The sequence below is a fragment of the Notothenia rossii genome (assembly GCF_949606895.1).
Source record: "Notothenia rossii genome assembly, chromosome: 10".
NCBI lineage: Eukaryota > Metazoa > Chordata > Actinopteri > Perciformes > Nototheniidae > Notothenia > Notothenia rossii.
This window is the reverse complement of record NC_136908.1, coordinates 38,445,103-38,464,429: the sequence shown is the minus strand read 5'-3', so window position 1 is coordinate 38,464,429 and position 19,327 is coordinate 38,445,103. Positions and strand designations below refer to the sequence as shown.

Genomic DNA, 19,327 nt, shown 5'->3' with positions numbered 1-19,327 from the left:
CTAAGTGCCTTACTCAAGGGCACACTAGTGGTGGTGTTCCTGGCGGGATTTGAACTCACAACCTTCCGATCTTCAGCCCACCTCACTATCCATTAGACCACCACTATATAAAACAAATGTTGATTTTGACCAACGTTAGATAGATAGATAGATGGATAGAAAGAAAGATAGATAGATGGATAGAAAGAAAGTTAGATAGATAGAAAGATAGATAGGCACTTTATCTTTCCCTCCCAAATTGGGAAATGATTTTGTTGCAGCAGTAAGTGTACAGGCAATCTTTAAAGGTGGAAGAAAGCATAAACATAATCAAATTAAATGAACTAAAATAACAATTAAAACAATAAACAGGAGCAAGTCTATGTACATAGCTACAGTATAAAAACATTACTCCTTACTTGCTGGGGAAGCGAACTGGCCCCTCTCCAGCTACCAGCCCACACTCTTATTATTATTTTGGTCCGATCGGGACTAGAACCGAGGCCCGTTCGGTTCCAAGGCCAGGTCCCTACAGACTCAGCTACTGTCGCCAAGAATATCAATAAATAAACACTTAAGACACACATCTTTACTATCATCATATTATATGTTGTACATAAACTACCTAAGTGTATACAGTATTCGTTTTCCCTATGGAGAGGTGTGATGTAGGCTGTTGTGTTTCTTAAAGCATTTTCAAGTATCAAGCATTTTCTTGTTTGACACTCATTGCATTGTTTGAGAAACCCAACGTCCCGGAGCCCTGAATAAATAACAGTGTTGTGGTGTAAGCTCTAACCAGGATGTGGGAGCAGTTAGTGCTGAGGTGTCCTAACCCCCCGCTCCGTCTGTGTTGGCTTTCACTGCGTCTCCCGGTCACTGTTGTCCCAGCACTAGGATCAATATTTGAACTAGAGGGCAGGGTGAAAGGCCGCTCCTATTCACACTCACACTGAGCAGCTGCACTCCGCCCTGATAACACGGATCTGACGCCGTTCCCCCACACGCACAATGCTATTGGCTGGCTGCTTGAATAGGATGCAACTTCCTGGTTTTAACTGAAGCACAATGCAGCTGCTCATGCACTCACCTTAGATAAAGCTGAGAAATACCGGCACACACACGTTGTGTTAACTAAACACACATATCTATTGCTTTCAGATCATGTAAATGTACACTTACACTTACACACTTACACGTACACACACACACACACACACACACACACACACACACACACACACACACACACACACACACACACACACACACACACACACACACACACACACACACACACACACACACACAAAAACACCACACAGAGAGACAGTAACTACTTCATTTTTGCTTCTGTGACAATATATTCATTTAATGCAAAGCAAAATGTATTAAACAAATATGTCTTTAAACATTGGTGACACAACTTACAACATTCTTAAAGGTTAAACAGATTTCAGGGCTGTTCAATTTAGTACATCACAACTTTTGCAGCATTGTCACTTCCTCCTAAACAGTCCTATATGTTCTTATAATTCCACTTCCTGTCTGGGAGCAGCATGTTAGCAGCCCTGTGAGGATAACAGGTTCACAACTCTAACATTCTGAAGCTAATCAGGTATCATGTAACCATGTAAATCATGTGTGTGAGCAAGCTAACATTAGATATTAGTAGTAAACCTTGCCAAAGCAGATGGAATGTCATCAGTTCTTCATGCATTTCGTTTTAGAACAAAGTATTAACACCACTCATGTCATTTCTGAAGCATAAAAAGGCAATCTCCAGAAGTAAAACGCTAACATTAGGCAATAAACAAACTGTAATGACTCAACATCACCTCTGCTAAACTAAAGGCTTAAAGCGTTCAGCATGAAAAAGATTAGAAGTCTCATTTAGACCAGGGTTGCCAACTTTGGGTACCTGTCTGGAGTGAGATTTTGATATCATGGGTTTAATTACACATATGCGCACTAAATGACTGCTATAGTGTCAGTAGCGGGACCTTAGCATATATATAGGATATATATAACAATATATACAAATACACAATATTGGACACAGAATATAAAGGGCACAAAGTTTCATTCACTAATGAAAGTCAAAACAGATGTTTTTTTCAACTGTTTTATTGTGTGCCTGTGTGCAATTAATTGACTTATCGTACGATAAATAAAAATGAACTCGATAACTTTTCTGACCTCGATAAATTGCCATTTACATGAGGATGTTGTTGAGCAGTTTGAAAGGATGTACTTGAATTATTATTATATATTATCATTATGTCAGTGGTCTAAAATGGTCATACAACGGTGCCGACAATATTATCGTTTATCGCAATAATTTCCGGGAAAATGTATCCAACAAAATTAATTCTCGTGAGAGGCCTATACATGAAATACACACACACAAACAAATCTACAGACTTACTCCAAACTGCCAAATATATTAATTAACACACTCTCACTCTCATATACTATTTGACTCTATTTTGGCCTAGTAGAACAATAAGCAGCAGACTTTTACTTTTTTATCATTTCTACTGGATCTTAGATCTGCGCATACCAATGGGGTATCTAATTTTAAATCCCTAACTCAATATTAGGTTTTAGGCCTCGTTTTTGCACCACTCCAAGAAGCCTCTTTTATGTTTCTATTTGATTTCTCGGCACAATAACCAACTGCAGTAACTCCAGCCTCTGCCTGAATGAGTAGAGTTGAGGTGAGGATGGCCTCAGGGAGATGATGGTTCAGTAAGAAAGAAACCACACTGTGGGCTAACCGCAGGGCTAAACTGAGGGGATTCATTTAGCAATCTGAACGCTAGATGCAGACAAATTCCTTACACTATCCCTTTAGTGCTGAGATCTAGAGATGATTAACCAATTTCAAATAAACCTCAACTTAAATGACCTGAAAATTCTTTGTTTGCCCAATGTCACATGTTGTTCTGTACAGCTGAAAGGGGGAGCAGACACATCACATGAGAGGTGAAACTGTAAGGCCTGAGGGGGTCCATTACTCATTCATAGAGACTCCTGACGTCTACTCTGATATTGATATAGTGGGGAGTATTGAACATTTCAGCCACTTTGCTTACTTATTTCATTCTAGAGTTTAGCTGTGACCAGCAGCTCCATGGCTCCCTCTGTTGGTGGACACAAACACTGTGTTAGTCATGCAATCATTAAGAATCTATCTTGAAGAGCTTGCTCTATAGACGTAATGTAATATTTTATCTTTCCCCAATAAATGATACAAAAATGTATATAAACTATTTGACAGTAGAGTCAGTATGGGCAGAGGTAATGATTGAGATCACTTTCGATGTACCCATTGCATGCGAGTGTTGCATGTTGTAAAGTTGTTTTCCATGGAATTATTCTTTGCAGAATGTTTCCACTCATCCCAACTGCTTCTTGTTTCCAGCTGTCCCACTTTCAAATTAAACAAGGCATATTTATGTTTGGACGTTTATTCAATACACTGTGTACAAAAAAATTCAACTGAAAATATGACTGTATGAATGTGTATTTCGGTATTCATATCATCATCTCATAATGAACCCATCTAAAAAGGGCCAAAGGTCTCAAGATTGCATCAAAATAAAATAAAAAAACACAGAGGGTGGAGGGAGCAACAAGAACCAATACATTCTTACCGTCCCACAAGAGACACAAAGGTTAAAGTTTTCACAGAAAACGTTCCACATATCTGACCCACAGATAACACAGAGCACACGCAGCAGCAGCTGCTTCCGAAGCGTTCATGTTAGAAGCTCATGATTTTCCCGCCACACACACGTCCATCTAATGCTCTGACTGAAGCGAGTGCACAGAAGAAAGCTTGATAACACACACACTGCCGTTCTTCTTAATCTTATCACCTTCAATGCTGGAAAAAAGTCTCAAAGGTCAGCAGAGTTCAAGTTAAGAAAGCAGTTTCGATTCTGTGCAATTCTTCCTTAGGTCCATTTTAAGGAATCATGACTGTGTCTAAATTCTATTGGCCTTTTTCTTTATAAAGTGCTCCCAGTGTCACACAGAAAGGTCAAACTTGCCGACTTCTGTACAAACCGACCCATGAAGGAATATGAAGCAATATCAGGTAAGTACACAGTACAACAGCCACAATGAGAAGAAGAGCTAAGGACACTCCTTTGGTGGACCATGTTGATGAAGCAGCTCACACATAGTGGTCAAGTGGTGGCATGTTTCAGTCTCACTGTTAAAATGATGCCGCTAAAAACACAGTGCGTCAGAGCTGAGGCCCTGCAGGATCAGTCTCTCTGCTCTCACAGAGCTGCAGTTTGATCAATGAACGGCTCCTCCGGGGGCCAACCATTGTTCCCAGGCTAGTGTCCGTGCTGCGGGTGCTGGTTGTGTTGGTTGTTGGCGGGGTGGTTTGGGGGCAGTGGGGGTCCGTTGACACCAGGGTGGTAGAAAGCACAGTTGCTCTCGTACCGGCAGCTGCCCTTCATCATGAAGTGACGACACACAGGCCTCTTGGACATGTCTGACGAGAGGAGAGAGAACAGCGTTAGCATCACATCAAAAACTCACACTTTTCCAAACTGTGCAACACCCTACCAGGAAACATCAGGCCATCTCAGTGGACATATTTAAATGACAGCGTAAGTGTATTATTATCATTGTTTTAGTTATTTATTATATTGTATTTATTCATTTTGTATTGAATCTTCCTTTATTTTACTGGGAGGGTTTTCCCGAAAGGGATCATTATTTTTGACAGGACATTTTGACCGGAGAGATTTAGATTTGCCGGTCTTCAGCATATTTTACCGGTCATAGTCCGGTAATTACCAGCTAACGGGAACTCTGCACTGCACAAGTTGCCGAGTCATCATTACTATAAATATTTGTGTTGACCTTTTGCAATTGGCCTTTGTTGTTTTGTGCTGAGAACATCTGAGAAAATTGTCCCACATACCATTCATGTTGTTGTGTCCTCCTCTGGGCCCCCCTCGTCCTCGGCCCCTGAAGCCCGGCTCTCCCCCCCCACGGCCCCGCCCTCCTCTGTGGAAGTGGCCCCCCCTGGGCGGCCCTCCTCTCATGGAGTCGTCTCCCCAGTAGTTCCCGTTGTCTCCTCGGCCCTGGCCCGGCGGCGGCCCCATCATGCGCGGGCCCCCGCCGCTGTTGAACGGGGGGCCGTGGTTGTGCGGAGGTGGAGGGTGGTTGAAGCGGGGAGCGCCGGGGGGGTTGTTGGGGGGGTATCCGCCATTCATGGGCATCGGCATGTGCATGTTCATGTTGTTCATACCCGGACCGTGACCCAGCAGACCCGGGTTGACTAGAGAGAGACAATAATGATGAGTCACAGAACAAGCAAAGCATGCTGGGACAGCAAGAAAAGATGGGAGAATTAGATGGGAAGTTTACCTGGTGGAGGTCCGTTGGGGTTCTGGTTCTGGGTCTGCTGCAGGGAGCCCAGCAGCTGTTTGATCTTGTCAGAAAAGTTGGGCTGCTTGATCAGGTCTTCAGTCGATTGGTTACCAGAGGCACCCTAAAGATACACACAAACACACATTAGATACACAATACAGCTAGAAACACAACTGTGCACATATTTGATGGTCTGTGGTGTCAAACATACGGCCCTTAGGCCAACACCGACCCGGCAGAGGGTCCAATCCGACCCACGGGTGACTTTAGATCACAGAGAAGACATTAACTGCTATTTTCCCGACTTTTATGTTTTTTGTATGCATACATTTCCTTCACAAGGCACCTTCTTCCTGAATAGCCCCCACTTTAGTCTGTATGCTGGTGTGTGAGGATTACTGTACAGATGTGGAAGTTAATGTAAAATAGTTGTTTGGAAAGTAATATACTATATCTTCATTATCAGTTTGAGGTACCTGTGTCTAGATGTTTTTCTACACTGATCTGTACGTCGTAATGCACATATGTAAAGGATAAACTGAGACATAATACTGTTGAAATTGCACTTATTTTTCTAAAGAAGTTTCAGGTTGTTCATAAAGTTTGTAAAAAGATAGTTCATTAAATGTGAACATCTTCAGAATGTAGTCTTTTGCTCCTAAACAAAGCGAACCGGTTGAGTTGTGGTAATAGGTTATTATGCTGGGATTTTACCTGAGGAAAAATGTGGCTGCATGTGGCCCCTAATCTAAAATGAGTTGGAGACTCCTAGACTACATATTGAATTTGTATTTTGATTAGCACGTTAAAAAAGGAAACCATGATCATGATTGTAAAATAGTATGTGAAAGCTTCTCCTGACGGTTCTCACCATGATGGAGGTGAGCAGCTCCTGCACGTTGACGGTGGGGGCCACAGGGCTGCTGACGGGGTTGGTCTGCGGGCTGCGGGAGCTGTTATTCAGGTTGCCCATGAGGTTGGCAAGGACAGGAGGCAGCTTGGAGCTCTCGCCCGGGGCCATGGAGCCCGGCTGGGTGGTGTCCATGGGCTCCGCGTAGCCATCATCCCCCATGGAAGAGTCCTGCAGCGGACACAGTATCACACACATTACACAATGTGTCTAATGAGATACAGTGTTTGTATTAGTTACTGTCTCTGTGTGTGTGTGTGTGTGTGTGTGTGTGTGTGTGTGTGTGTGTGTGTGTGTGTGTGTGTGTGTGTGTGTGTGTGTGTGTGTGTGTGTGTGTGTGTGTGTGTGTGTGTGTGTGTGTGTGTATGTGTGTGTGTGTGTGTGTGTGTGTGTGCGTGTGTGTGTGTGTGTGTGTGTGTACTGACCTCATCCAGTGGGATGATTCGGGGGGTCATGGGTTCATACGGCTCTGGGTCTGGTTCATGTGGACTGTCCGGCACACTAGTGATAAGAGAAAGATGGAAGTGATTAATACTGCGACTCACCCCCTGACTTTATAGCACATCTTTTTTAAACAAATGAGCCTGGAAGCATCTAATCCTGTTCCCTACCTGTCTTTGGTGAGGAAGATCTCCTGCAGGATGCACATCTCGCGGTCTCTCTGGGTCAGTTTCTCTGTGCTGTTGGCCCCGGCACTGACCAGGCAGCCCGTCAGCGTCAGGGGCCTCGGCGGGGACCAGGGGACCCTCTCCTCCATGGTGTCATGGGAGAGGCGGCGGGCCATCTCAAACGTCTGCCTGTCCATCATCAGCTCCCGTTTGGCGGCCTCACCAAAGTCCTTAATCTTGTTGACGTTGACTGTGAGTAAGATGAAAATTAGGTTCATCATTTTGTCATATTGTAATAACTGTGTTTTACAGCAATCACCACTGGACATTGTGCGATAGGAAGCATGCGCCGCACCTCGCTCTGTCTCATCCAGGTCAAAGTAGAAGTAGTGTTTGAGCTGCTCCTCCTCCGCCCAGTGGACCGTCTTCTTCTTCTTGCCCTTCTTGGTCAGACTCTCCTCCTCCCCCCGAGGTTCTGCCAGCGCGTTAGGCGTCTCACCTACAAACAATAAGACACAATAACATTGAGCACACCCTCATTCTGAACAAATGCTGCTGAACTCCTGAGCTCTTTGTCTTCACAACTTCATGCAATTCCTCTGTTTACATCTCACATATTTATCTATTTGTACATTAAGCAGTATTTTATTGCACTCTACAGCATTTCATTTAACATTCGATTTACATCTTATCCTATTTTACTTGCATATATTGAACTTCTCCTGCATTAGTCTTGCAGCATTCTCTTGCACTATTTTATTTCTACTCTCTTTATTTTTGGCACTATTTCTATTGATCTTTTTATATAGTTGTAGGTCTGATATATATTTATGTTGCATTGTTGGAGGAGCTGGTAACTTAAGTGTGTCCTTGCATGTCTACACTGTACACATAACAATAAAGCCCTTTGAACCCCGTTGGACCTTTGAATTAAACCAAAGAAAAACCTATATAAAAACATCACAGAGCATGTGAGTCTGTGTGAGGAGGACTGACCGTTGTCAAAGGCCTCTGGCTCCTCCGAGGGGACGGGGGTCCCCGGCCGATCTGGCTCCAGGTTGTCATCCGCAGGCGTGATGGAGGCAGCTCCTTCAGGAGATGAAGGTTTAGTCGGAGATGAAGAGTACACAGCGGGTTTGCTGCTGTCAAAGGGGTTTGCCTGAGAACAAAGAAGGAAGAGAGGGACGTTTGGTTACATTTTCTGAGAACCTGTGAAAAAAACTAAAATGATACCTTCAAAATAAAATATATACAAATTCTGAGGAAGTTTTGGACTGACAATCACCATAAAAGATTCAAATAAAAACATTCTGAGGCATTTTGGCTATAATGAATACAAATTAAATGATAGACAATGATTCTTGATGTTTTGGACTGAAAATGTTATTATTAGATACAAAATAAAAACGTGCAGAGGCTATTTTGGACTAACATTGGCCATAATGACTGCAAATGAAATTGGAAGGAAAATGTTCTGAGTGCGTGGACTGACAATAGCCAGAATACAGACTGACGGTACCTTGTTAGACGTGGGGGACACAGCCTTGTTCCCAGCTGGACTGGTCGGAGCAGACTTCTTCTTCTTGATTTTGACCCCGGGCACTGGAGCAGAGTTCAGAGCATCGAGGAACCCGGTGCACTCCATGGCTGCAGGGAGAAACAGGAGCGGTGAGCACAGCTACATCACTATCATTTCTTTTATATATCATTGTGTGTCTGAACGTACGTTGAGCTGGAATGATCTTGATCTTGATCTCTTTGGCGGAGTTGATGGTTAAGGGTTTGTATTTCTTCTCCAGGGGCGGGGCTTCTGTTGGACCAGAGCTGAAAAATAAAGGAAACATGTCAGTAGTCTGATCCGCCACCGGAGGGCAGCGACGAGACAGCTGCAAGAATACACAACAGACAAGCAGATATGGGGGGGCAGCAGTACCTTGGCCTCTTGAGGACAGGGGGCTTGATGTTGTACTTGTCCCCCAGCTGAGGGGCGACGGGCGTCTTCTTAGCAGGGGCTGGGTTGGGCGTGTCTATTTCCAATCCTACTCAACACACAACATATTTCATCTCTCATACAGAACTTATAAAAACAGAATTCACTTCCTCAGTGCTCAGCGTCAGGTTTACCTATGGAGCGGATCTTGGTGTGGCTGGGAGCATGAGCTTTGGGTTTCTCCTTCTTCTTCTCCTCCTCCACCACAATCTTTTCCTTCACCTCCTTCACCTCCTTTACTGCCACCTTGGCCTCCTCTTTCTTCTTCTTCTTATCTGCAAGAGAAATTATCACTGGTGTTAAGTAACCAAGTACATTTAGTCAAGTACTGTACTTAAGGTACTTATACTTCACTTGAGTATTTCAATTTTTTGAAAAGGTAAATTGTGTACTTTTAGTGAACTACCTGTATTTAATACCTTTAGTTACTTCACAGATGTGGATGAATGATGTGAAATCTAATCAAGTGTTAAATCAGACTTTAGTTCCACCTGGAGTAAATTCACAAGCTACCCTGCCTGCAGTATACAAAGTCATTCAAACTAGCTGCACCTTTACCAGCTTTGAGAACACTTTCATGATCAATCATTATAAAACATATCATATATATTATTCTGAAATGGACCAATCTGCACAATGACTACTTTTACTGTCGCTACTTTCACTATATTTTGATGAGAATACTTTTCTACTTTTACTTGAGTAACACTTTGATTGCAGGACTTCTACTGTAACAACAGGGTATATGCAGGAATCCTGAAGTCAAATGTAATACATTTTAAGACCCTTTCCATACATTTTAAGACCTCATCGCCACTTCGAGTTTTAACCGGTTACATTGGCGACACACTTCACCTCACATCTACTATATACAGTATGGATTGTAAGATAGCACAACTAAACAGCTTGTGATAACGCCTTATCATTGAAGCTACTTTACATTTTTATGCGGATGATACCGTGATGTACTGTGCAGGTCCCTCCATTAAGGAGGCTGGTGTTAAATTACAGGCTGTTTTTAACATTATTCAGACTCAGCTCTCTGAACTAAAGCTTCTTTTAAATGTTGAGAAAACCAAGGTAATGCTCTTTTCTAAAACTAAAAAGACACCAGAGCCTGTTTTAGATATTGTAACTACGCAAGGAATAAAACTTGAAGTGGTTACCTGTTACAAATACCTTGGTATCTGGCTTGAGGATTGTCTCACTTTTAAACTTCATGTCAATAACCTGCTTAAAAAGCTGAGGGTTAGGCTAGGTTTCTTCTACAGCAGGGGTGGCCAACCCGTGGCTCTCGAGCCGCATGCGGCTCTTTGCCTAGTTTCATGCGGCTCTTCAGTTCATATCGAATTTTATATGTGTGAGTTTGGGGGAGAGACACTGACTCTTGACTAGTGTTGCACGGCGTACCGATACTTGAAAGGTATACCGCGATACCCTGCCGTTAAAAACGTTACTATTCCTCCGTTTCATTAGTATCGGTACTTTAAGAATGACGGGGGACAGTACTCCGGTGAGAAAGCGCCGTTTTAATAAGAGCCTTGTGTGTTCACCGCTCTGCTTCCAATCCCTGCACTGCAGCCGTACCTGCAGTCCCTCCCCTCTCTCGTGCACGCGCTAGCTGCCAGAGCATGTGAGAAAACGAGAAGCCTGCAAGTGGGAGTGCAACTGCCGCTGCGCCTCGGCTTGTTGACAACAAAGATGCCAGAAGCGAAATGTTGATGTATTTTAGCTCTATCTCTGACAGTGAGGGCAAGCCTACGGACACCACGAGGCCTGTCTTTAAGAAATGTATTAATTTGATTTAATACGAATTCTTGTCATTTATTTTATTTATTGTTCTCATTGTTTAAAAGTTTGTGTTGTAGTTATGGTTCTGGTGTGAAATAAAGCACAATAATTACATTTAAGACTGTTTCCCTTTTTTAAAGAAAAGTATCGAAAAAGAATCGGAATTACTGACTTGGTATCGAAACCAAAATGTTGGTATCGTGACAACACTACTCCTGACAGTTAAACCTGATATTTAGTAGGTCTGTTAAGTATCGAATGCTGATAATTCGGACGTAATTTGGCCGGTCAAAGTTGTTTGGGCTCGGATAAAATCGCTCCGTTACTTTCGTCCCGTGTTACTTTCGTCCCGTGTTACTTTCGTCCCGTGTTACTTTCGTCCCGTGTTACTTTCGTCCCGGCTCTCCCTACGTGTATGTGTGGTGTCAGGTGTCAGTATGAGAGGATGACAGCGCGTCTAATTTTGATTTGGCCCGAGAGCCAATCACAATAATACCTGCGATGCAGTGAACCAATCACCTTTGAGGGGGGGAAACCTATCGTTGATTCAACACTATCCAGTGTTTCCCCTACCATTGTCTTGGAGGGGCGCTGCGCTCAGCCAACGGAGCCCCGCGCCCCCCCCTGAAATTCAAGGTGTTTAAAAAATATATATCTTTTTTTTTTTTTTTAAATATATATAGCACCAAATTGCAAATAATCTATAAATACTGTCACTTTTCACATTGAACATGTGCTCTTTTATCAAATAAACTAAACACTTTCATTTTAAGTTGTGAGTTTAGTGTTTTTGACCAAACACTGATGCATTAATCAATAACAATAATCCACAGCTCCTCTCTCTGCTCCAGAGGATTTAAAAAATATATATCCCAATTCCACAAAAATGCATCAGTGACGTGGTTGAAATCTTGTCTCCAGAAAACAAAAAACTGAAACAAGCGGTATCAGTGACTGTGTGTTTGATGTGGCTCTTTGCAGTAAAATAGAAAAAATGTGGCTCTTAACCTCTGACTGGTTGGCCACCCCTGTTCTACAGGAACAAGTCCTGTTTCTCGCTTGAAGCCAGGAAAAGGCTAGTCACTGTGACCTTTTGACCTGTGCTGGACTATGGTGATTTGATCTATATGAATGCACCTGCCAATTGCCTGGTCAAGTTAGATGCTGCGTATCACAGTGCACTGAGATTTGTGAAAAACTGTAAAGCATTAACCCATCACTGTACCCTGTATGCAAGGGCTGGTTTGCTTTCACTAACTGTACGGAGGCTCAGTCACTGGTACATTTTTATATATACAAAGCCATGTTAGGGAAACTTCCATCTTATATCTGCTCCCTGATCTCACGGAAAATTGTAAGTGGCTACTGCCTGAGATCAAATGCTGTGGTTTTATTAAATGTGCCAACTGCCGGGACTATCTTAGGGAAGACATATTTTAGATGCGCAGCTCCTCTGTCTTGGAATAGTCTGCAAATGAAATGGAAACTGAGCAATCTGGTGCCACTAAATGTTTTTAAAGCTCGGTTGGATGCTACTCAATCGGAAGCTATTGGTACCTGTTTATGTGGATAGTTATGTAAATGATGCTGTATGATGTCCTTTTGTTGTTCTATTTATGTTTTTATGTTTCATGTGGAACTACTTGAGCAGGTCTCCCTTGAAAAAGAGATCAATGATCTCAATGGGATTCATCTGTATAAATAAAGGTTTGAAATTAAATGAAAATCATAATTCAGATAGAACAAAGCACAAGAGAATGAATTGTGTGACTAACCCAATGCAAGGTTTATTAGAAAAATAAACCATTAGAAAGTAGTATTGTTCCCAAGAGATAAAACAAAAAACGATATATATGTTAAGACTTTTTTCGTTCTTAATATAGACTATATTTAGGATCGATATGTACTTTACTTTAAAATAGCAGATCACTGTGACCGAATATAGTTCGGCTTAGTGAATATGTGTCTCTTCCTTGGAGGAGCAGCATCGGCCGGACTCCGCTGCTCCTCCGTGCAGAGTCTGCAGCGGTGCGTGTCAGCGACTTGCAGTCAGGGGAGGCACGGATTGGCTATCGGGAGAGTCGGGACTTAAACGCTGCGGCTTTCTGGCTAGCACTTAGCATGTGGGACCGGACAGCTTTGATCCCCATCGACAGTGGCGATTCTAGAGTCTGTGGGCCCCTCGAACCAGCTTTCATCACCATCAGTGGCGCCCCAAAACACTCTCCCCGCCTCCCAGGCGGAGCAAGGCAACAAAACTTAAAATAAGAAGCAGAATTTTACGGCGCGCTATGGATGGGGCCGCCTGGGGGTTTCCCGATTTATTCAGAATCAATATAGATGTTTTTTTATTAAAGAAAATTCAGATTGAACATGGTAAAAAACTGTAAATTATAGTGTCTGTCCAAAAAATATGTTGTACTTGGATGATGGGTTAGTAGACTAAAAGCTTTAGTAATCCAAAGTACAACATATAATAAGTCCTCTGTATCAAGATTGATGCAAAACAAGTGATATTTGACCTTTTTAGACAGATTTAGCAAAAAAAAACTCTTCTGGGGCCATTTGGGTGGGTTTCCCATATCTCTGGCCCCCCTTGTTCGATTTTGACATGTGACATCTCTTTCTGACCATTAGAGCCAATAGAATCCAAGGGAAAGCGTCCCGCACACACTCATGTTAAAAAAAAAGTGGTGTCTCTGCGCATGCCAGCTTGCAGCAGAGGGGAGAAATATCCTGCTCTAATATCAAGCAATGGAAAAGCTGTTTTATTGATTATGGATTATCAGAACATTTCAAAGGGGACACAGTCGCATTGGATATTAACCTATGGATTAACTACAGCATCGTTTTTATCGTTTTAATGCCATTGAAGACCAGACAAAGACGAAGGTAAGCCATGTTAGCGTTGTGGGCTACCTAGCCACTTTTCTTTGATGTACATTTTTGTTGAGAACGTCACGAGTTTGTATCTTTCAGTGTTGAGGTGGGCACCGTTAGACTCTGTGTCTCCTTGCGATCATAAACGATGTGTTGGATGTGCACCTAGGATAAGTAATAAGGGAGCTAGGAGTGATTGTCGGTGCAGTAATAGATTAGCATTTTTTCGCTCAGGGGTCATTTAGATGCTTCTTATGAGACTTGTGCTTTGTTTTGGTAAAGATTGTTTCTATCGTCAGTTAGCTGAGATTATTCCCGTTAATCTGGTAAAACACATTAATAGCTTCTTAAATATTAAGATCCCCTGAGACACGGTGTCATGAAAAAAAAAATAAAGTACCCGCCGACGGGGACCTTGGGGTTTAACAGGTTAATACTTTTTAATAGCCTTAAAGACCCCGGGGACACCCTGAACAAAGTATTTCTACACTCAGGCTCTTCTACTAAAGTACAGGATGTGAGTACTTCTTCTACCTCTGGAAATGATTAGTGTAATAGCAGATGGGAGCCATGGTGAGCACAGACAGACATTTGACAGGTAAATGATGGGTGTGTACCTGCAGGAGAGTTAGCGCTGGACACACTCTGGGAGCGGATGGTAGCCATCCAGCCGTCCACGAGCACGGTCGCCAACTTCCTCAGCTCTAAGGGTGACAGACAGGTTTATTAGTATACATAATACACACTACTGATATATCAGGATACATTTCGTGTTTAATGTGCAAGCAAACTAACCTTCTGTATCTGCAGTCTTACTCAGCTGCTTCACCAGCTTGGCGGTGTTGTTCTGGGGGAAGATTAAGGCACAAACAGGAAGTTAGAGACTATATTTCAACAGAGTCCTGCAGACATTACTACTGCCCAACACCCACCTGTTTGAGGTGGTCCACTTTGAGAGGGAGCTTCTGGAGGGTGAGCAAGATGAGCTGCAGCACGGGGGAGTTGTTGGTGGTTTTGGAGTAGGTGAGCCAGGCGTTGAGCATCCTGTAGCCCCCGACTCTGATAAACCTGATGGAAACGGGAACAAATGATTAATAATGGAGGATGGGCAACACTTGGTGTAGGGAGAAGTTTGGAAGGTGTAAGAATTATTGCCATGAGGAAGCCATAAAAATAACATATATAAAAAAGTGATTAAAAAAAAAAAAAGAAATGATTCAAGAAACCACTAATGTAGTCAATTCTATAACGTCCTGTTTCTTGAGAATTGCCTGCAAAACAGCTGTTTGAATGTTTAACAAATCATTTTTAGACAACTAAATATTACAAGCACTTTAAAACTCTGAACAAATATTATTACAGGGTATATGCAGGAATCCTGAAGACTAATGTAATACCTTTTAAGACCTTTTTTAAGACCCTTTCCATACATTTTAAGACCTCATCGCCACTTTGAGTTTTAACCGGTTACATTGGCGACACACTTTACCTCACATTGATTATATACAGTATTGATTGTCCTTCCTCCTTATCTTCCAACCATTTGGACGCAAACTTGCATTTCCCCATAACGATGTTGTTTAACAACCGGCGTAAACGGACCTTTGCGCGCTATCAAGCAGTGAGCGTGCAATGTCCTGTTCAGATGACGTCAAATCCAACGGGATGCCATAAATAAACTACACAGAATCACACTGCACACCTACACAATGATTACATTCAGGCAAACTGCAGAATACAGCCTCTTTGGACAATTTATGTACTTATTGAAAACAAGCTACAACATGTAATACCTTGGAAAATACCCCTTAATACTTTTTAATCGCCTTAATTTTCGCTACATTTATTTATCAACTTTTAATACTTTTGAAGACCCTGCGGACACCCTGTATTACTTTTTTATTTTTTAAGAGTTTATTGAATGGAAACATTTCAAACGTATACATTGATATATACAGCATGCAGAGTGGAAGCGAGGCCTACCTGTTGAGGATATCATGGGATTTGGTCTGCAGCAGGATGCTCAGGTACATACACCTACTGACCATCTTAGTAGTAGCTTTCATCAGGCTGCATGAAAAGAAGCATGTGTTAGGATATCATGAGTAGAAGACGATTCAAAAGAGAAGGTTCCACAGTAAAGTCACAGCAATGTGTCAGAGCTACTTCCTGTTGCTCACCTGTACACCTTGGGGACTCCCTCCAGGCTGCGGAGCTCTCCATCCTTCCCCAACAGAGACTCCACTCCCTTCAGGATCTCCCTGGGGTCCACGGGTCCCCCTGCCATATCTGAAAAACACATATCAAATTGTTAATACACATGGCAACACAGCATGGGTGTATTATAGTTTCTAGTATGAACAGCAAATATTTGGAAGGTATAGACAGACTGTTTCTAGAAGGGACTTTTTGCCTGCCAAATGGAAAGGGGAGCTACACGTCACAAAAACACAACCAGCCTATCGTTAGGATTTCAGACTTGTTTTGCTCCAAAAAGTTTCCAACAAGGAACTGTCACACTAGACAAGACAACAATCTCTCATGCCAACAATCTGACAGGGCTCAGATTCCCCTCACCACTGAGACTGAATCAGCTCAATCCAACACCAGCCACCTGAGCTTATCAAAGTCACTCCAACAACATGGTCCAAAAAACTGATGCTCTACACTCAAACCAGGAGGGAACAACTGGAGCTGGCCGACATGTCTCACCCTGACAGACAATCTGATGAATAATTTGAACATCAGGCCAGAAGAAATAAGCATGGTAGTTTAGTGACATGGCCACATACATATTACTATTCACAGGCAGCAGCGTTTCCCCCCTGCTACAGCTCCATGTTGCTCCTGCAGCCAGACCTCCACAGAGCAGCTGCTGCCACCCGCTTGGAGCAGTTCACCAGATGAGCAGTGTCCCCTCTCTGAGACATGTAGAGGAGACTGATCTCATTTAAGAGTGATGCAACACGGTTTATTCCAGTACAGACTCTTTAAGAGGCAGCAGCGACCACAGAACACAACTGCATGTTACTGACATACAAAATGTTACACATTCACTGCAAATCCACTTGTTTTATTTAACTTATCACTAAATGGAACAGTGATTCCCTAATCATAAAGTAAATTAATACGATGTATTAATAGCTTTAACTATGATGTACTACTACATGTATTGAATCAAGACACAAAAAAGACAAAAAAGTTGAAATGTCGAAGTTTGGTTAGAATAAAAATAGATATGACTTAGTGAAAGAAATGTTACCGGTAATGATTGATCACATTTTTAATACCACACTTCTATCACAATCATTCACATTTGTGCAAAACTGCAAGTCAAACAAAAACAATGGGAACAGAAACTTCTTCAGTATAAAACCCTCATGAGAAATCAGATGAAATGACGAAAACAATTAAAAAATAATTCTTATACAACCCAAAACATTTAAAATGGGGTAAAGGTAACTGTATGAACAATGAAATGCTTTTAAACCGTAAAATGAGTTTGTTATATCCTCAGATATGTTTAAGGACATCACTGCCAGCAGGACACTATCGGCCCCCTACAGGACGCCTTATGATCACACTGACACTGAACTGACTGTGGACTTACACAATAGAGAAATGCATTACAAATTAATAGAATGGTAAGTGCAATATCACATGACAAGAGTGAAAAATAGTCACACGGTAATCTGACGGATAACAAACTAATGAATAAAAGGTGTTGGATGTGTAATCAATTCAATCAGTGTACTTGTTATCTTTAAAAAGTCCAAAGTGACCCAAATAGACAGCCAACAAAGGGTTAATTTGTCTTTATGTATATCTCAATTAAAATTATTAAACAAGTATCCTAACAAAGGGGGTCTGATTAAATATAATAAAACTGCTTCATGAGTGAATTGCTCGTGTCATATAAAGCATGCACATATTTTCCGCATGTTTTATGCGTTTTCTGATTAAACCTTCACCCTGCCACAACACGTATGAAGAACCTGTATTTCTGACGGAGTTCAATTCATTGGAAATGATGTGAGGAATCAGTTAGGTCTTACCCGTGTAACTGTAGTAGAAGTTTTATCTAGTCTCAGACCTCCAAAAAACTGCAAATAACCCAATTCCTGCAAATATCACAGTAGTTACACATATACACAAAATCTGTTTTGAGCATGGCCCTGGTTCAGTGGGGGAAAGAACATTATTTGTGTCCTACTGGGGTGTTCAGATATATATAACTGGTACATTTTTGTAAACAAACTACTCTTCTAGAAAGAAAACAAAGATTTGCTGTATTTTCGTTATAGCTGAGCAACAACAGGCTATGACTAAGGAACACTCATCATATAGACACTGAATGAATCAAAGAACAATATTAGACGCCCTTGGTTATATAAGGGCAGTTCAAGCAGCCTATAAAAGGCACGCGCTTAAGCTGTCATGTGTCATAGCTTAAACAGGCCTGCTCCTGTCAGAGGGGGAGGGGCGGCTATCACAGCCTCCCTCCGTTAACCACTTCGACGACGACCCAATGTCGACACAAGCAACAATGGCTCTCCCTATTTCTGGCAAAACCCGTGCTGGTGTGAAGGAAAACAAGTCGGCGAGGACCAGATATTTACCGAACCAACCAATGCAACAAAAAGCTAAATGTACTTTATCTGCATTTCGGTTTTCTTAAAAAATAACTCCCAAATGTTGCTCCAAGAACACCGCCAGCCCCCGGAGCTGTCCGAAGGCGAAAATCAAACCACAACCAATCCGCCATGTTTGACAATTCCGACTGTTTGTGCTTCGAGAGACCACTTCGCTAGTCATCCTGCAATCTTTATCCACAGATTGCCGAGTCCCTGTGCTTTGGTTTTCGACATGTCAACACACAGTGCTTCATAGAATATGTCCACAATCCTCAAGCTAACGCAATCTTTATGTATAGATTGTTGTGGGTATTCGTTCCGTGGAGCAGCCCCTACTAAACAAACCTGGCAAGCAAAAAGTCCGACTTCATTAAGCAGTAATTAAATTTCTATGCCTACGGCAATCTTTATGAGTAGATTGCTTATGGTTATTTTATTAATAGACTGACTATTTCGTTTTTGTACAACCCGTCCATTCCGTCTCACACACAAAGAAACGGAGCCTGGTGCCTCCGTCCACTTTCCTGTGTGAGCTCATACTATAACATTGTCTATATTCAAATTGTTTGCCAAAAACAAGCTAACTTACGGTACCGGCTAACCAGCTACCGCTAAGTAATTTGTCGATTTTTTAACCTAAATGTATCTCGATTCAATTTAACTTTAAAATCAACTTACTATTGACACTATAGATCCTCAGCGTTTCGGGTGTATTAGAGTGTGCTTTTCAGGCACTTATGTCTCTTATTTCATCAAGTATATATCGTCAACCTTCATGGTTTTAATATCAACTGAAATACTTCTTATGGGTGGGACTGTTATAGTTAAAGGCTAGCCTTTCCTTCAGGAACAAACTTGAGGCAAAAATAGTAATCAAATGTCCAATACTTGAAGAAAAAATATGAATTTGAGTAGAGTTGTTCAAAGTCCTCGACGGATCAGTCTTCGCCAAAGCAAATTCATACCTGCAAAACACACAAAGAAACACACATTCAATGTCGACTCTTTCGACAAATGTCATCGTCCTCCGTCTTTATCAAAGTCCTCTGTTGGTTGTTTAAAACATTCAATAAAAAAATCGCATTTTTAGACGGAGAAAATGTTATAAATAAGTTTTGCTCTCTTTCTGACTTCA

General features: G+C 42.0%; 1 protein-coding gene across 3 annotated transcripts; it reads right to left on the bottom strand.

The window, feature by feature from the left end:
* Positions 1-3,436: 3,436 nt before the first annotated feature.
* On the bottom strand, positions 3,437-19,176 carry ppp1r10 (protein phosphatase 1, regulatory subunit 10; the record flags this gene model as incomplete). Of its 3 annotated transcripts, none has more annotated exons than XM_079656276.1 (18): positions 3,437-4,492; positions 4,928-5,287; positions 5,377-5,500; positions 6,251-6,460; positions 6,715-6,790; positions 6,901-7,147; positions 7,253-7,396; positions 7,894-8,056; positions 8,417-8,544; positions 8,624-8,721; positions 8,831-8,936; positions 9,022-9,162; positions 14,176-14,262; positions 14,354-14,405; positions 14,491-14,626; positions 15,542-15,628; positions 15,739-15,847; positions 18,871-19,176. In XM_079656276.1, 17 exons carry the CDS (start codon positions 15,843-15,845, stop codon positions 4,332-4,334), a joined length of 2,427 nt encoding a protein of 808 aa, XP_079512402.1. In that variant the 3' UTR covers positions 3,437-4,331. The 3 variants fall into 3 exon arrangements, with proteins under 3 accessions (XP_079512402.1, XP_079512403.1, XP_079512401.1); XM_079656277.1 differs by having other exon boundaries at positions 19,081-19,145; XM_079656275.1 differs by lacking the exon at positions 18,871-19,176 and having other exon boundaries at positions 15,739-15,860.
* Positions 19,177-19,327: the final 151 nt, after the last annotated feature.